We start from the raw sequence: 18238 nt of genomic DNA, 5'->3' as shown, positions 1-18238 counted from the left end.
AACATTATTACGTTTCTCAGGTATAGCCAGTGCTTAGTATGAAAAAGAAGATGAGTCGAATCATCGCAACCTAGGTGGTTTTATAATTGCGCGAACCGTTTCAGTCTTGCCAACAGTCGGATACCTTCACTCAGTACGTCGCCGCGTACCGCGATGATCGCACGCACGTGCAAACTCGCAACTGCTTTCATTCCCCACGTCCTTTTTTCTTTATTTATTTTTACGCCCCCTCTAACAGCAAAAACAAAAGCTGAATTTGAAAATAAAATAAATAATAAAGTTAACCCACTAATTTTAAAATCCATCTTCTTTTATTTTTACCCCATCTACAAGTCTAATTAACTCTGACGATTGTCGGCGAAGAAGGTATATGACTAGAACTAATCTACTACAAGATTAATGAAAAACTTTATGCACACCAGCTTACACACTCTTTCCATCTTATTTATTTATTTATTACAATTTCTTTTTTTTTATTGTTAATTAATTTATTTACCATAGAAAATTATTAACGAGTCATTAAATTTAAAAAAAATATATTGACTACATATATGTATATTTTATAATAATGATAAATAAAATTTAAAACCCTATATGCAGGTGCGGATCGACTCGTAAATCGCGGCGGGAGGTCATACGAGTTTTAAATCGAGTCGTATGTAGAATTGTGTGAAAACTAAAAAAAAAATTAATGAATAAAATAATAGGGGAGGAGGGGGCAAAGTGGTCCCCTCAAAGCTTATCGAAATTTCTTATTAAAATGACTTTTATATTATTAAAATACAATTGTTTTATAGTTATTTGTAAATATCACACTTGTGAAGAATAAAAAATATCAAATCCGAAATTTTTCGGAGGGCCCACTTTGCCCCTAATTTACGATTTTTCAATTTAAGGAGATTCGACCGAAACTAGTGAGTCAAAGTAGCGTTTGAATTTTTTCGTTCGCTAAATTCTCCTAATAGTTATAAAAATTCACTATTTTAATTTATAACAACATAACGAATTCATAAATTAATATTTATTACTTATTTAATTAAAGAAAGTAATGAAATTACTTGGTTATTTTTGACTCATATGATTTAATAAAAAGATTTGGCAACAGCGCGTTCCAACTTCTTACACATCGATATTCAAATTAAAGCGGGAAAAATTTATTTCTAATCTCGTCTCTCTTATTAATGTATTTCTATCTTTGTTTTTTCTCTTAGCTGCTTCCACGACGTTGCCAAACTCTCAATAATATGTATCTCTGTCGATGAACGAGATCAAATAATAAAGTTTAACTTCAATTATTTAAATAATTACAACGGTAACACTATATTGTTAAAATCTTATCATATTCTAAAAATATTCAAGTTTATGGCATGTGGTTTTTTATTTCTTGAACTTGGGAGGTTAATAATGAAAAAAATCGAATAAGTCATGACGGAAGCTTGTCCGCCATAAGAGTCTGTGTATAAGAACTTTAAAAACGTCATTTTTAAATCTTTTTTTCTAAAGAACTAGACGGTGGATCATATTCAAATTTTGAGAATACATAGATAAAGTACTTCTTTACATGTATACTAAGTTTCAAATCTTAAAGTTGGAAAATCATTCTTACATTAGATTCGGTCGAACCTCCTTAATGGACGCAGCATAATGAAGTGAAAATAAGTATCAAGGGTCTAAAACGAAGTAAACGCGTAAAAAAAATGAATGATATTATAATTATTTTCCTTAAGGGGCCCACTCTGCCCCCCTCTTCCCTATGAATTTTTTGAATCAAAATGATCAATTACGTAGATATTTAATTTTTTTTTTATTGACTGAGGAGAGTAAGGATGTAAATAATGACAGGCTACTGGTATGAATGTTAGGGCATTGTTCTAGTAAATACCGTGTTGACACGGTAATATCCCCCTAGGTGCGTATACCGGTTATGTTTTTAATGCCGGTGTGTAAGTAAGTACATTAGATAAATCTGTGTTGTGAGGATTGTACGTGGACGTATACAACAAATAACATAGAGGGTAAGAGCAATGAATGATGGAATGACGAGAGGTTAGAGTGGTGTGTGATGTGTGGTGTCCATGGTGTGTGTGTGAGTATGGTGTGTATGGTGTGGAGTCTTGAGCTGTGAGACCAATCGATTCCCGTTATCGTAGCTCTCGCTAATAACGACTTGTTTCTCTGTTCGTCCTACTCGCAAGATCTCTAATATCGATCGTGAGATCGCAGTGTGTGATCGCTACTAAGATTTATTTCATCTTGATCGTCTTTATCTACTGGCATGCTATCATACACATTATTGTGGTTTTTTATTAATTTCTTTGGCCACAAATTTTTCATTTTTAAATCAATTTTGAAATCATTCGAAAATTTATGATCCTGAAGTTAGCAGACAATTAGTATTATTTTCAGATTTTTTTTTCAACAAATAAATTACAAAAAATAAAAACTAAAAATATGCACTTGTAGAAAATTTTAAAAACTACAGGTGCAATTTTTTCAAATATTTTTTTTTTATAATTTATTGCTTAAAAAAAGTCCAAAAATTATTAGACGTCGGCTAACTTCAGCATCATGAAAATTTACGGACAATATTTTACCGGTCACTAAAGATATTAATGGTGGTCATTCAAAAGTTGATTAGATTTTCTGCAACTTTGATTTCCTTAAGAAATCACTTGAGATCAATAAGTAAAAATTTGCAAGGATTCAAAGTCTGGATATAATGTTATCAGATGACCCGGAAATTGACAGACATTTGAAAACTTTCGGATTTTTTTTTCAACAAACTAATGAAAAAACAAAAAATTTGAAAAAATGCATATGTAGAAAATTTAAAAAACCATGGGTGCAATTTTTTCAAATATTTTTTTTTTTTTATAATTTATTGTTTTAAAAAAATCAAAAAATTATTAGACGTCCGCGAACTTCAGTATCAAATGTAATCAGTATCACAATCAATTTTTCCTGACTATACTTTGAACAGATATACAATTTTTTTAAAGAAACTTAAGTTGCAGGAAATTAAATTTTTTTTCTACTTTACATATATTACTAATCAAAATAAAACATAACTAATTACTAAAAATTACAGAACGTTTTTTTTCGCTCTTATCTCATTGCGTATTCAAAGACATGACTAAATTTGAATCTCATTATTAATATTTACGTGAACCAAATAAACCAACAACCAGCATCCATATATATTTTTTTTTTTTTTTACTATAAATAAAACATTTATCATTCAGTAGTTGTTATTGTTGGCATACACAGTGTAATGTATAAATTTAACATATAAAATATATATCACAGTTGTTTTACGAGATTTATAGAATTTGTATTTTATATATTTTTAAAATAAAATGTAAACTTACGACCTACGCATTAAAGTTCTTGTAACTTGTATTATATATATATATATATATATATATATATATATATATATATATATATATATATATATATATATATATATATATATATATATATATATATATATATATATATATATATATATATATATGTGTAAATTAAAAATTCCATAAAAAAAATTTAGCTGTTAGTCATTAGTCATTAAAATAAAATAAAACCACACGTAATTTAAAGATACTTGTACTTAGGTTATTTTCTGTTAGTAAAGTTAAAGTATAAAAGAGTTAGTCGTTAGTTTGTTGGTTTGTTGGTTGTCGTCAATTGAATTATTTTACAAAGTAATTTAGCTTGAGCGGATTAAAGGCCTCGGGGGTAATGAAGAGAAGACTGTCGCCAGAGTTAAGAAAGAGAGTGAGAGAGAAAGATAGACAGAGAGAGTAAAGTGTGTACCAACGAGGACTTATCTTGACAGATTACTGCACCACCCAGTGTAATTTGTTCGCGGCTTCTATATTTCTATCTTACTTTTTATTCATTCTTTCTTATCTCCGTCTTATTTCTTATGTGCGTCGCTGGTTACTTGCAGTGCATTTATTTACAAACCACTGTAATATTCTCTTAATTCCAATGGTATTAATGTTAATGACGTTAATCTTGTCGTTAACTTTAAACTCTGATTTATGTAGTACAGTCTTACTCATTTATTTTAATTAATTATTTAAAAAAAAAAAAAAAAAAACATTTACCGCCAACTGGGTTCGAACCTTGAACTTTTGAATTACATCTCATATTTTTCATACTCTAATTTCTTCTATTAATTCAAATTTTTTTTTTTTTTGTACACAGAAAAGAAGGATTTTTTGGGACAAGAAAAAATTTGCATTACGAAATGAAAACGAAAATTTTTTCTTGCCCTAAAAATTTTTTTCTTGACTCAAAAAAGTTTTTGTTTTCAATTTATAATGCGAAAAGTTTTTTAGGACAAGTAAAAATTTTCGTAGCGCGAGTAAAAGTTTTTTGCGCCAAGAAATCCTTTTTTTTCTGTGAAAAAATTTAATTACTAATTTCTGTCTTATTTTATGATTGCTTAAAAAAAAAAAAAATTACTCTGAGGGGTATTCGGGCCGTCAACATTTGACTTATTTATGACGTATCGTAATTAGTAATAAATTATTGAAACAAATAGTCAAAAAATTTCGATAACAATTAAAAAAAAAAAGCGGACTGGATTTTGTCAATCAAGACATAATTTAACTTGACTGTAACTTGCCACATTATTTATTATTAGTCATTAAAATTTTTTTAATACTCACTGTTACAAGAAATTGATCGATGCGTAATAACAGTGCGAGAATATTATAAAACGATCAATAATACCCTCGAAACTAATTCACCAGTGAGTTCACACCTCATATTCTCTCGCCTTTTTAGATACTTTTTTTTTGCATTATCAATCCTCGTACTCAGTAACACACCGTTGTATCATCGGAATATTTCTCAACTTACTACACCTCCATCTATCCATACATTTAAACATACATTTATATATTCTCAAAACGATTCGAAGCCATTTCATTTAAAAGTGATTGATGATCAAGTGGATTGGCCCTCGGCTGGTTTAAAATAAAAATGTAAAAAAAATAAAGGATCTGAGAATCTGCGTACAAGTTGCCGAAAAACCCCCTTTACCTCGAGGAGTTTACCGCATAAATTAACGTTTACCGAACAGCTAAAATATAAAATTAAATGATAAATATTTCTACATCTACTAAATACACAAATTTTAACCATTTTTAAATTGATCTATTCAATAGGAAATTCCGTCGTAGGCTCAAATCGATTTAACATACATCACACATGATAAATCAGCCGCTGAAATAACGATAAAGATCGGCTCTATTCTCACTTTAACACTTTTATTATTTTTCAATTTACTTTTTATAAATAATTAGTTTTTTTTTGTCCATTACACTTTTAATATCTAATACTTTTTTTACACCAGTCTATTCAATCTCTAATTACTGTAATTAATTAATATAATTTAATTATTTAAATTTAAATTACCGAGGGCTGGATTTAATCCATTAACTCTCGGGTCACCTGATCCTTCTTCTGTAATTTTTGCTCAAATTTTTTTTATTTTTCAAACTACGATAAAAAAATGTATTTACAATTTAATTTTTTATTTTGATCAATTAACGGGGACCACTAGTGTAAAAAATCAATTCATTTTTTTTGCATATTTCGATAGTCCATACCTTCAAAAATAACATACTACAATTTCTAGTGCATATCTCGAATAGTTTTTTTTGAGTTACAGCCACTTATTGGTTCTCGAAAATACATTTTTCAAAATTGCTGCAGTTATAACTCGAAGACAAATCATCCGATCGATTTGATTTGAATTGCAGCTTCTTTTTTATATATTTTTACATACCCTGAACCTTCAGTTTTTCGATCGAATCAAAAATGTAATTTTCCCAGGCCAAAAATCATCAAATTTTCGCGCGAAATTTGAAATGTTTTATAAAAACTCCGCCATTTTGTTAAATTTTAATTTTTTTCTGAGCCCGGGAGTCATGGTACGGGAAATACCTTCTATTTTAATAAACTTTTTGGTTTTTTTGATTTCATACACTGCGCAGGATGCTATCACTGCAGTAGGGACTTTTTTTTGAGCGGGAGATTTTGAATAACTCGGTGAATTTTGAATTCTTTGGTCTAAAAATTTGATCTTGTATTCATTATATATCCACAAATATATCCTTGAAACATCAAAACATTCCATGCAGTAGTTTTCCTTAAAAAAATTCCCAAAAGTCATCTTTTTTTTAAGCGGTCACACTAGTGGTTCCCCTCAAAAAAAAAAAAAAAAGAATTTAATTATCATGAACTGGATTCGACCCGTTAATTTTCGAATAATTTATCTACTTATCACTATTTCAGTTTCTTATTTATTTCTTAATAAATAACTTTTTTTTTATTCTTGATTTATACTAAAAAAAAACATAAGTAAAAATAAATAAATAAAAGCTTAAGAACGCGGAACACTTTCTTAACTGTTGCACACGCGTCCAAAAGACCCACCGGGATAGTCGTCATATATTTATATATATATATGCCAATATCGATGAGTAGAATACAGAAAAAGAGAGTAAGAGAGAGACTTGTTTTGGGTATAACAAAAATGTTGAGGGAGATCGATCCACGCGTGGGCGGTTGCCGAATAATAATAAACTTGGTACGTATATATATAAATATATAAATATATGTGTGTATAGAATATAGTATAGGAAAGGCCTGTAAACCCTTTAGGGCTTACAAGGACCAAAAAAAAGAACCAGGATAGTAAAGAAGAATAAGAAAGAAAGAAGAAGGTGGAGTCCTTTCTGGCAAGTAAAGTCTCTGAAATCGGGCTCGTGTTCCATTCTGGTGCGTGCTGTTCCGATGGAATCTCAAGTTCCTTACTCGTGGTTTTTAAAATTCTTTTTGTTGTTTTATATACCTTTTTTTTTACCGAGTACTCTATACTCAGTTGTGTCGTCTCAACGATCTCGTTCCATAGCTTGAGTCAGCTTTTGGCTCTCAGCTCGTCGTTTCGTTCCTCGTTGGTTTAATTTCTTTTCCGTTACTCGTATCTCGCCTTTAACTCCTTCACCGTGACTCTTTTCGACGAGCCAAGAGATACCAGAACCTCGAACCGAGAAGTTGAGAGCAAAGAGGACAGAAAAGTGCCGAAAGGCAACCCAAACCTGAGTTGGTGCATGTCCTCAGTGTCCGCTTAACACGCCGATATTTCTGGCCCAAGTGACAAGGTGACAAACCGTCGTCATTAACGGAATTCACAGGTTTTAAATAAAAAAAATATATTTATATATATATGCCTGGATTTAATTGCAAATTAAATATTGACAAATTTATGGTTTAAACTATTTTAATTAGACGGTGTAACAATTTGTATTTTTTCTTCTTCTTTTAGACGGACTAAGATTCGCTGGAGAGATTAAACTGAAAAATCAGTAGCATTTAATCCATTGATATTTTTGGGATCCTCGAGTATTTTTTTTAGCGATGCTTTGAATTATTTTGTTCTATTGTTGATAAATCGGTTTTTTAAAATATTTTTACGTCTGATTGTTTCTGATGGCTGGCAAAGTGCTGAGATGCTGAGAGGAACGTAAAAAAATTTTTGTCTATTAATAAAATATTAATTTGGTTTGACGTGTAGTTGAGAGGCTGTAGCTTGGTCCTATTGAACTCTGGCTCTGTATTCTGTATTAGATTCTCACAAGCACCAGCATCGATGCTGCAAGTGGGCGAGAATAAGAAGAGGGCTTAGGTAGAGTAGAGTAGACAGAGAGGTGAAGATAATTCTGATGATGGAATAGAAGAGAAAGAGAAAGAGGATGAGGATAAGGATGAGGAAGAGGGCAGGCAGGAGGAGGTTGTGGATGTAAGAAGAGGTGGATAGAGAAAGAGACAGTTAATCTCTCAGAGTGCTCGAAGGAGATTGAGTGACGGCTCTATAGAGTTCATTGGGATGGTAGCATTGTGCATTCTCCTTTACGTCCGCACTTTACTTCCCTCTTTACTTGTATTGAAGCTTTTTATTTTTTAGCTTTTTTGTTTGCTGGATTTTTTCTTAGCTAGACAAGACGCAATAACGTACTGAGTACACTAGTATGTTGAGTAAAAGGACGAGTACGGTGTACACTCTGTTGAATCTGTAGTTGGTTGACTGGTGCAGCTTGTAAGCGCCATATTCTGTGAGTTGCATTTTCTTGTACACGTGCTATGTACTCACTATTAATGGATTTTTACTTATTATTATGCTTCGTATCAATACTAATTAATTATTTACTCATGAAAAAATTAATTATTTATTTTTACGGAAAATTTATAAAAAATAGCGATGGTGAAAAATTCGTAAGATTGTTGGGAATATTGTCGTTCTTTTTCAAGGTTATCAACGGATTGATGAACTCGCCAGAAATTTTGGCTGATTTCAATTTGGTCTGCTCTAGTGCACATCTGAGAACAAGAAGGCTTCTATCAGTCAATAAATCTAATAAAAACTACATTTACAATGGGCCCAGGAACAGAATTGCTAGGCTAGTAAATCAGCACTCTTCGAATCTTCATTTCTTCAGTGAATCTCCATCATCTTTTTCAGCGAATGCAAAAAAATTATTGTTCTAATTGATTAGCATATAGTGCAATATTTGTATCTATTGAAGCCGTAATCGTTTCTAGTTACTGTTATTTTTCTTTAAATTAAATTTAAAAATATGTAAATAATCGATTGGCGTAAATGAATGAATAAATAAATAAATATTTATGCCAAAGTTCAAGTCTGTAAGGCAAATAATGGAAAAAACGCGAGCATTTTAATTGTTGACTTCACTGAAACCTTCCTCGGAGTTAGTTTTCAAAAAAAAATAACGATGCTCGGGGATTTCTAAGATAGCTGAGAATATTTGTGCTAAAGTTCAAGTCTGTAAGCTGGATAATGTAAAAGCGGGAGTATTTTTATTGTGCAACCCACTAATTTCCCCCACAGGAAAGCTGAAGGAAATGGATTTTGTCCATCTTTTTTAACATTGAATATCTAGATGACGATTTCGACTCCAATACGTCCGACTTACGATTCAAATTTCGACTCGGGTGTTGAATATCGATCTATTAAATCGATGTCTCAAAATTGAATTTATTGACTTTATAAAAATTTAAATATTTTCACCATAAAAATTCTAAACACCGATTTTAATTATTTGGATACATTGAACATTATCTTGAATCGATATATCTAAAAATTGACATTAACATAATTTGAGTAAATAAATTTTATTAATCGTTTGAATTAATTAAAAAAAAAAGTTACTTGCAAATTCGTTAATTTCCAAGAAACGTGTAGGCGATAATATTCTAGCCTAAGGCTATCATCATTTCCATTGACTGTCAATACGTTATTTTTCAATGAAGCTATTGATGCAATATTGAAAGACTTTTATAAGCACGAGACTTAACTCGAAGACTATATGAGCTTCACCCACGTGTCGCTTATAATCGCCGATCGCAGCATGTAAGACATTTATTGACCAGATAACTGAGTACGTAAATATGTCCCGAGTCACGATCTATGTCCTCGTGTCGTCGATACTCCGACTCCGACTCAAAAATAATATACCGTCTAGCGTACATAGAAAACATACATATATACGTTTTTTTCTAAATTTATTATTAACATTATCATACACTATTTTAATCCTTTTTTTATAATTGATAAAACCAGAGTCTGCGTGTACATGAAGAATGTACAGACTCTCGCTCCCTCGGTTATTTCTTCTCTTCGGAAGTCCACCCACGCGTAAGTTACTCTGAGGACACCGATGTTATTTATGCAAACTGAATACACGTCTACCTAATTGTGCGATTCATCCAACATCGTGACTCAACCTTTATCCTCTTTCCTGATCCACTCCCAAGTGCCAACCAAAGGTTCCTCGATTTTTAAAAAATTTTAAACAATAAAAATAATATAATTCATCTAAACAAAATAATTAATTGCTCGAAGCCTCCTATTCTTAGCGAAGCAAAAAGGAAAAATGTATTTGTAGCAAAAGCGTGGACTGTCAGTCTCACGTAAAAGTTCCACCGGCACTTAAAGAGACGAGAATACCGGAGATGGCTTCTCGACTTACCCGTACAGCTCTATCTGTCCAGCTTGTTCGAGTTGAGACAAAAACCCGCGGTCTGCACCAGCAGAACCAGCCTACACCGCGATACCGCGTGACCACTCACACAGAAAGACTAACACAGAAAGTAAAATAAATCGAGTTTAACATCTGAACATCCTCCTCTGCCAGACTGCCATTCTATCTCCATCTCTCTTATTCAAACTTAACCTCTACCTTCGCGAAAAAAACTCACGAATCGCGACGTGTACGAGTACGCGTACTGAATCATGCCAAAGAAGTCTTCAACTTATTTATTTCCCTGTCTTATTCTCAAGGACGTTTTAACAACTGCCTCAATACTTGATTCGAACCATTTTTTACGCTATTATAGATTTTTATAAATAAATCGGTTTACAAAAATCCACTTTTAAATATCTGCAATAGAACCTTCAGTAAAAATATTGAATTCAGCAATGCGTCCATATAAACTCGTATTCATTATTAATAATAATGGAGAAAAAATTAGCCAGCTAAAAGTTTTTTTCAAACTAAAGCGGCTATAAAATGCAGACCACAAAAAATTTTTTACAGGAAATCTAAAAATCGGAAATCATCCCGTCAAATTTATTTTTTAATGATTTAATTAAAATTTTTCTTAAATGAGTTAATCAAAGTTCGGTTCAATTATTTTTTATCGTAAATACTTCTCAGCAAAAAAGGATATTCAATTATTGAGACGCAATTTGCTTCAACATTTTTTAAAGTTATAAATATTTTAATATAATTTTTGGTATATATTTGGAATTCTATAAAATACGCTTTTAATTTATACTGCAAAAGATTATACAAAATATATTTAATTTAAAATCGTGTCTAGATCAACTTAATAAAATGATGAATTCATAGGGAGGAGGACAGTAAACTAAATCTTAGATTTTAATTTTGACCATAAATTTTGGACCATAAAGTTGCTAAGAAAGTTCCCATAAAGGGACGAAACGTCCAATTTATGGTCAAAATTAAATTCTGTTTTATTTTACTGCACGGAAAAAAATGAACTATATAATTTAAGAACGACAAGTAAAAATAGACATGTCTATTTCCTTATCAATTTATCATTGAGGCTTTTGAGAGCTAAAGTAGAATTTGTTTTTTGACTCGGGTTCCTTAGTAAGTTCAATAAACTTAAATTAGCTAAAAATGATTAAACTTTCTGATGTTTTAAGAGTGGTTCATTTGACCCCCCCCCCCCCTTCCTACATTCATGTTAAATTGCGCTTATCTTAAATAGAGTTAAGATGCCGCAGATGTTTAAGTTTGAGGTTAACCAAAATTTCAAATTTGATCATAAATTTAAGTCAATTATTTTTAAAATTAATAAAATAACTTTGAAATTCGAAAAAGTTTTCAACATTTTATATTTTATTATTTTTTAATAAATAGTTTTGATCCCTTGACTTTGACTTAACGTATTATTACTATTTAATTTTTATTATGAACATACCAGATGTGCATCGTCCTGCAAGTCATCTGCGATTTACTGCGATAACTTTAGCATCCCAGACAATTTGTACCTGTTGGACGCGCATAAGACGCCGACTATCGGTTTGTAAACAGAAAGAAACGGATAAATAAATCCAAAGATGGCGACATTGCATCAAATGCAAAGAAAACGAAAGAAAATAAAACACCTCGTAAATTAAATCTGAGTGTAGACGACTCTCACCCTGTAACATAACAGTAAATATTGAAATGCGTGATAGCAATTACGATGGTAGTCATTTAGTTGAATCTTTTTTGTTGCAAACATGTGAATGGTTTCGAAAAGGTGACGAAAGGAAGCAATACAGAAGCGAAAGTATGTATAAGCAAAAGTTCTGGTAGGAAAGAAGTGAATAAGAAGGAAGAGCCGAGGGGTTGGAGATGAAAGAAATAAGTCAGCCGAAACCACATTTTGCAAAACACCCCGAAGCTTGGTCGAATTAGCTGCCGAGATCGGAACCGATACCACACGGCAGTAATTCATTAGCATGATTGCTTGGATCCACCATCAGCGTTCAGCTCCAGGGAAAATTGTTTGAGTAAGACGAAAAAAAATGTATGCAGCTCTTCCTTTAAAACTTGTGTCTTTCTTAGTATTTTCAAGTCAGTTAATTTATTCGAAATCGTTACAGTGTTGCAAATACTCGTCGTTTACTTTATAAAGTATCAAAATATTCTTCAGGCGATTTAAACGAAATTAAATAATAAATTCTATCATTATTTCTTCAACATTTTAAAAACAACATTCTACCTGTTTCCGTACTTGTTTGTATTAATACAAAATATTATAATAATTTTTTTGGAATCCGAACGTGCAAGAAATTTACCCGATTGCACGCAACCGCCTGTCGCTCTGTAATCCATCAATATTATTAGCATCCGCTAAAACAGCCTAATGGGTCACTAAAAATAAACCAATTTACTAGAGCCTGAATGAATATTCATCAATATTTTTTTCGATTTCCGCCCAATTGAGTAGAATTAGCGGGGCCCAAGTTTGCGGAAACGCGGGCTATTGCCGAAATAATTTCCGCTCACTATGCAAAAAAATCCGTCGATTATTAATGCGCGTGTGGGAGAGGGTAAAGTCTAATTTACACTTACACGCAAAGATATAAGGTAAGGTCTTCCTGCCTATAGCTCATCTGGCTTACAACGCAAGCCGCTGGAAATTAGTCACCGTTCGCATTATGAATGGGCCCATCCAGCACGTCCGCGAGCGCAAACGTTTCGGGTACATTAAGAGAAATTGAACTTGAGTTGTGTCTGCAGGACCTCTTATAGCTCTTTCTTCCTCTCTCTCTCTCCTCCCGCCGACAAATAAATGACATAGTACAATTTGCTACCAAAGAAAAATTCTTGCCAGCGATTTAACATTTAATTATTATTTATCGTAGCATGTTTTAAAAAAAATAAAAAAGCAGCAACAAAAAATAATAAGTAATATATTAACCTGACTAATTTAAAATTGTTGTTTTATTTTCTAGGTACAGGCGACGGACCCCGACTGTGGCGTGAACTCGATGGTGAACTACACCCTGGCAGCAGGACGACTCGCCAGTGAGCAGCTTTTCGTGCGAAGCGATTCTGGCGAGATCTGCGTGAGATCCGCGTTGGATCGCGAGGTTGCTTCTTACTTGGAAGTACCAGTTATAGCAACAGATCGAGGTTTGTATCTATCACACTGTAAATTATTAACAAAAATCAGAATCGAACACTAATCATCGCGAATCTAAGTCGTGTTTGAAGTTTCCCCTCTTTGGAAGAAGAGGAATAAGGAAAAAAGAATGTCGGTTATAAGGGTAAAAAGGTAAAAGGGAATTTCCAAGTGGTTTGCGATCCCGCAGATTGTTGAGTAAAAACTCGTTAGGCAAGAGTGCGAACAATGCGTTTTCCTGTTGAGGTGCTAGAAGAATAGCACCGCCGGTAGTATTGAAGGCGAAGGTGGATGTGGGAGATGCAACTGGTATGATGGTGTAGTTGATGCGGGGTTCCAGAGGCAGCGGGGTTTCACAGGCAGAGGTAGAGGTAGAGGTAGAGGTAGAGGCAAAGGATGATAAAAAAAAGGAAGAAACAGACGCGGCGTGCGGCTATCGGCTTGCTAACATCTAGTAGTAGCTCTGTAATAGGCTGTATGATTTATGTTACAAGTATTCCTGGGCATTTTAAATCAGGACTAGCTGGTTGGGTACTGGTACTCTGCCTTATTCGAAGGGACAATGACTGAAGCCCATTGATCTAGCGCTCATTACTATGAATCCTATGATTCGAATTATAAATACTTTTTAGGTTTTTAGAGTATTGTTACAAGTAATTGCTGCTCGATTGTTCTATTCTATGGTTTGCTACGTTGTACGGACTGGGTTGCGGCGCAAATGCATTATCGTGCGAATAATGTATATTGTCGATCAGATATAAATAAAAGATTGCTTTGGATCCAATTCAAGCGTAAGGCGATCGATCTTCTGTACGAGTAAGAGTGCGAGTGCCAGTACCAGAGGAGAATTCTCGAGAAAGCCGAATTGAAACACTTTGAATTATTGCTGCAACGTGCGTATTGGTTCGCGCCGCAGGAGCAGACTGGATATGTATTCTCACCATCATCGATATCTTTAAGAACCACCAGCAGCAGAAGCACCACTACCACAACCTCTACCACTACCACTATCTCTACCGCTGACGCCAAGAGAACCAGGGTTTAAAAAAAGTATCAGGTTGATTGGCTTAAAAAAAAAGAGTGATTTATGTCCAGTTGGTTAACGGGCTGCATTACTTAACGTTCAATAACTTAACCCACTAATGAAAAAATTTCTAATCTATTTTTAAATATTAATCATGTCAGCTAACGTGTTTATTATATTTTTCGTTTCAGGCGGACTCAGCACCACGGCAATTGTGAGGATCCAAGTTCTCGACGTCAATGATAATCGTCCGATATTCAATCCGCGGGATTACAACACGACGATTAGATCAGACGCCCCGCCAAGTGACACGATTGTTAGAGTTATTGCTACAGATGTTGACGCGGGGCTCTTTGGGCAAGTCGCTTATCGGATATCGGGAGGTAATGAGGCCGGATTGTTTAGGATCGATCGGGTGACAGGTGATCTCCAAGTGGCACGACCTAGTTTACTTGGTAGATCCGCGGTACATTTATTGAATGTCACGGCGACGGATGCTGGCGGACTTAAGAGTTTACTTGATGCTCGTGTTCGAGTGAGCGTGTCCGCGGGTCAACGATTACCCATCTGCGAGCGGCCTAGATATGCCATCAGCGCCAGGGAAAACGTGCTACAGAATAGCATTATCGGGGATGTTAAAGAAGCCATTGTTGGAGATGCTCCGGGTGCTGCTGCTACTGGTAAGTTTTTAATGACTTGTTTAAATATTTTGAATAAGTATCTTTTAGTTCGCTGTATCGGTTGTTAGGGCTGCTTTAAATGTGATTATTCGAGGCATTGTTTCTGATTTAATAGTGATGTGAATGTTCGTTGTCTTAGTTTAATGCTGGAGAAAATACGATTCCTCCAAACGTATTCCACGAGCATGTTAGCATACCAACGTCACGAGAGAAGATCGAGGGAAATTTTTATTAAATTATTCTAAAATATTTTCAATAGAAGGTGAAGCGAAATGAAAAAAAAAAAGAATATCGTATTTAGCAATTTTGAATCTCTTAGAAATGACTTTCACTGACACGAAAAATAAATTGTCTTACATCCCATTGAATCCGACTTATTGACTCATCTCAATTAAATAATTCCCGTTCGCAAATACAGATGTTAAACCATTAGATATTAATCGTATCAGTTAGTAATGTCAAATATTGTCAAGTATTATGACAATGTGATGATTATCTCACCGATGATGAAGAGCCCATAAATATGAACATAAATAAAAATCTATAAATATACAGCTTAAGAGTATCCGGTGGTGATGCTGATGAATTAAATAAAACAAGTCGATAAAGATCAGGCGCCGTGTATTCATAATGTGAACTGAGGTACGAATAAATTCTAAATAATAAAATATTATCGATACGGAGGATAAAATTTTATTTGCTTTTATTTTATTCAATGAATTGATGATAAATGCGGTGAGAAATCCTCATGTCATTATAAGCGCATCAAAAATCTTTCAACGAGCGAAATAATAGAAAAGGAACAAGATCATGAACCATAGGAACATAGAAAACAATGAACACGAGCATAAAAATTGATATTCAACGCTGGTTCGCTTATAAACGCGTTCAAAAAAACAATAGGCTAGAGAAGGAAGAAAGGAACGTGTATATATGTGTTGGAAAGCGCGGTAATGCACTACACCTAAAGTACCGTTCTCATGGTATGGCATGGCATGCTTTTCAGAAGGTATGCTGCCTATAATAATATCACAGGATATACATTTGGCCGTACGTTAAAAAGCACACTTTACACATTGGATGCATGCCAGTATATAGCGCGCGCGGTAAACCCAGGTCGTGACGCGCCGTATCTTACATCGGATGTACCGCCAGTGTGGAAACACGGATACACGCTGCCTCCTCCTCATCCTCATCCTCATCCTCGTTCTCGTCCTCGTCCTTATTCCCGTCCTCTTCTCTCGTCCTTTTTATTTATTTACGTCTTCCCTCGGTTCTTTCTCACAACAAACTTTTAACTTCATGAAAGGATTGTAGTAGGAAGGAATATCTTTGTGGCTTTAAACGCAGAACCGATACATTTATATATGTATAAACGGTTAAGAGTTTTTGCCCAGACTACACCTTTAAATCTAAATACGTTTACCTTTACGGATTCAAGGTGCCGCGATTTCTTTGTGTAAAAGGACCACCTGCACCAGATTCATCTTTATGATCCTCTTTTTTTTATCAGAATTATTTATTCGTCTTCTTATTCGTCACCGTAATGAATTATTAATTCATGAATAATGGAAATCAACTGAACGTTAACTGCTTTACTCTCACTTAAAACTTTTTCGTCGACTACTTGTCTTAAATCGTTTACACAGTTCATAAAAGTCCAAAATATATACATGACTAATTCTATGAACTAGAGATTATAATTCTTATGATTAATACTTTTTCATTCATTTTTATATACATGGAGAAAATTTTGTTATGCTATCTACGATACTAAATTTTGAATTCCCACTATTCGAAATGGTACTTAAAACTATCAGTATCCTTTTTAAGAGTCAGAAGACTAAATTGTTTTTTATGATTTCTTCTGCGCTACGACATCATATGACAGATGATGAAATATAGAAGACAAGGAACGTGGTATCGGGACTCTATAAACTTGTCGTAACATCTATATGCAAGACCCTTCTACTAAAGTAGCCTTTAGCGGAGGCGGTTATTTTTAATATCATTTCTGTCACTTAGCCCTTATTACCCGCGGGTACCTTACAACTAGATGATAACTTTTACTATAAAATTCTCTCCGTGCCTTTGTCCAAAACTTCACTTTTAATTCTTGTTTACAATCACCTCCATTGGTCTGTTAACACGTACCTTAACAAATTAAGAACTGTAATTACAAATAAATTACCAAAATCCTTTCTCTATAAGTTCCACAGTATCTTGAAGATGGACTCTATTGAGAATTATTTTAAAAATTATCATTAAAAAGATACTTAAAAAAAGTCTTTTTTAATATAATTCGGCAGCCTCTTCTTATTTTACTAAAGTCTACAGTAAACAATTCAGTGAACTTAACTATAATTATTCCAAGCAAATTATGGACACAAAAGCGACTTTCATCGTTACGACAAAACTTTCCACGATTATCGGATTTACTCATTCACCGGCACATCTTTCATGCCTTTTTACATTAAACCCGCCACGAAAAGTGAAAAGAGCAAGACCCCAGTTCCACTCACACACATACACACATAAGATCTCAAACTTTTTATGACTTTCCTCAACATCTTACTTTAATGAAACAAACATAAATATTTTAAAAATCTGCTCACGCCGTACGACCTATATCTCGATTCCGATATAAATTATATAGTAATAAGAATTGATTAGCTTTCTTTTCTCCTTTTTATCCTCTTTATCGGCTCAATCATCCTGTATATCAACGTACACGTCACGATTACCAGCTAAAAAATGCAAAATAATTTTTTACAAAAATATATTTTTTTACTTATCATTTTTTATTGGCAAAGACCGCTCCTACTTAGTGAAGAGAAAGTGCATTCAGTAACCCAGTGACACTTTGTTGTATTAAATATGTATATATATATATATATATACTGTATAACATATATATAGTACAGGTAGAGGTAGTATATAGTTACAAACAGTAAATAAAAATCTTACGAGAGAGGAGAGACTCCACACATGTTTTACAAGAAAAATTAAACTCGATATGATGATTTACGAGCATTAATATCTACCAGCAGTCTTTTGATCCGGCATTTATTTATTTATTTTTTAATTCTTATTCAGAGGCAACATTAAGTACGACAACCTATGTAGATAAATAGTCATGAATAAATAATTCACGATTGATATACTGGCTTAGTATAAATTGTGTGCATGTGTGTATGTATGTATGTATATGATATAAGAATAAATAGAGTTCATTAAAAGGTACGGAAGATTAAGGAATATAGAGTTGGGAGTGTAATTTTGTTGATGTTTA

The 18238-nt window shown here is 33.3% G+C and overlaps 1 protein-coding gene across 1 annotated transcript in view; it reads left to right on the top strand.

The window, feature by feature from the left end:
* Positions 1–18238, top strand: part of LOC130674126 (protein dachsous) — a 191408-nt gene that overhangs the window by 132503 nt on the left and 40667 nt on the right. The window contains exons 2-3 of the mRNA XM_057479383.1: positions 13073–13253; positions 14458–14946. Of these exons, the coding sequence (XP_057335366.1) occupies positions 13073–13253; positions 14458–14946 (670 nt within the window). The remainder of the gene's footprint in view (positions 1–13072; positions 13254–14457; positions 14947–18238) is intronic.

The sequence above is a fragment of the Microplitis mediator genome, chromosome 9 (assembly GCF_029852145.1).
Source record: "Microplitis mediator isolate UGA2020A chromosome 9, iyMicMedi2.1, whole genome shotgun sequence".
NCBI lineage: Eukaryota > Metazoa > Arthropoda > Insecta > Hymenoptera > Braconidae > Microplitis > Microplitis mediator.
Note: the sequence above shows the minus strand (reverse complement) of the source record. Positions and strands in the feature narration are given on the sequence as shown.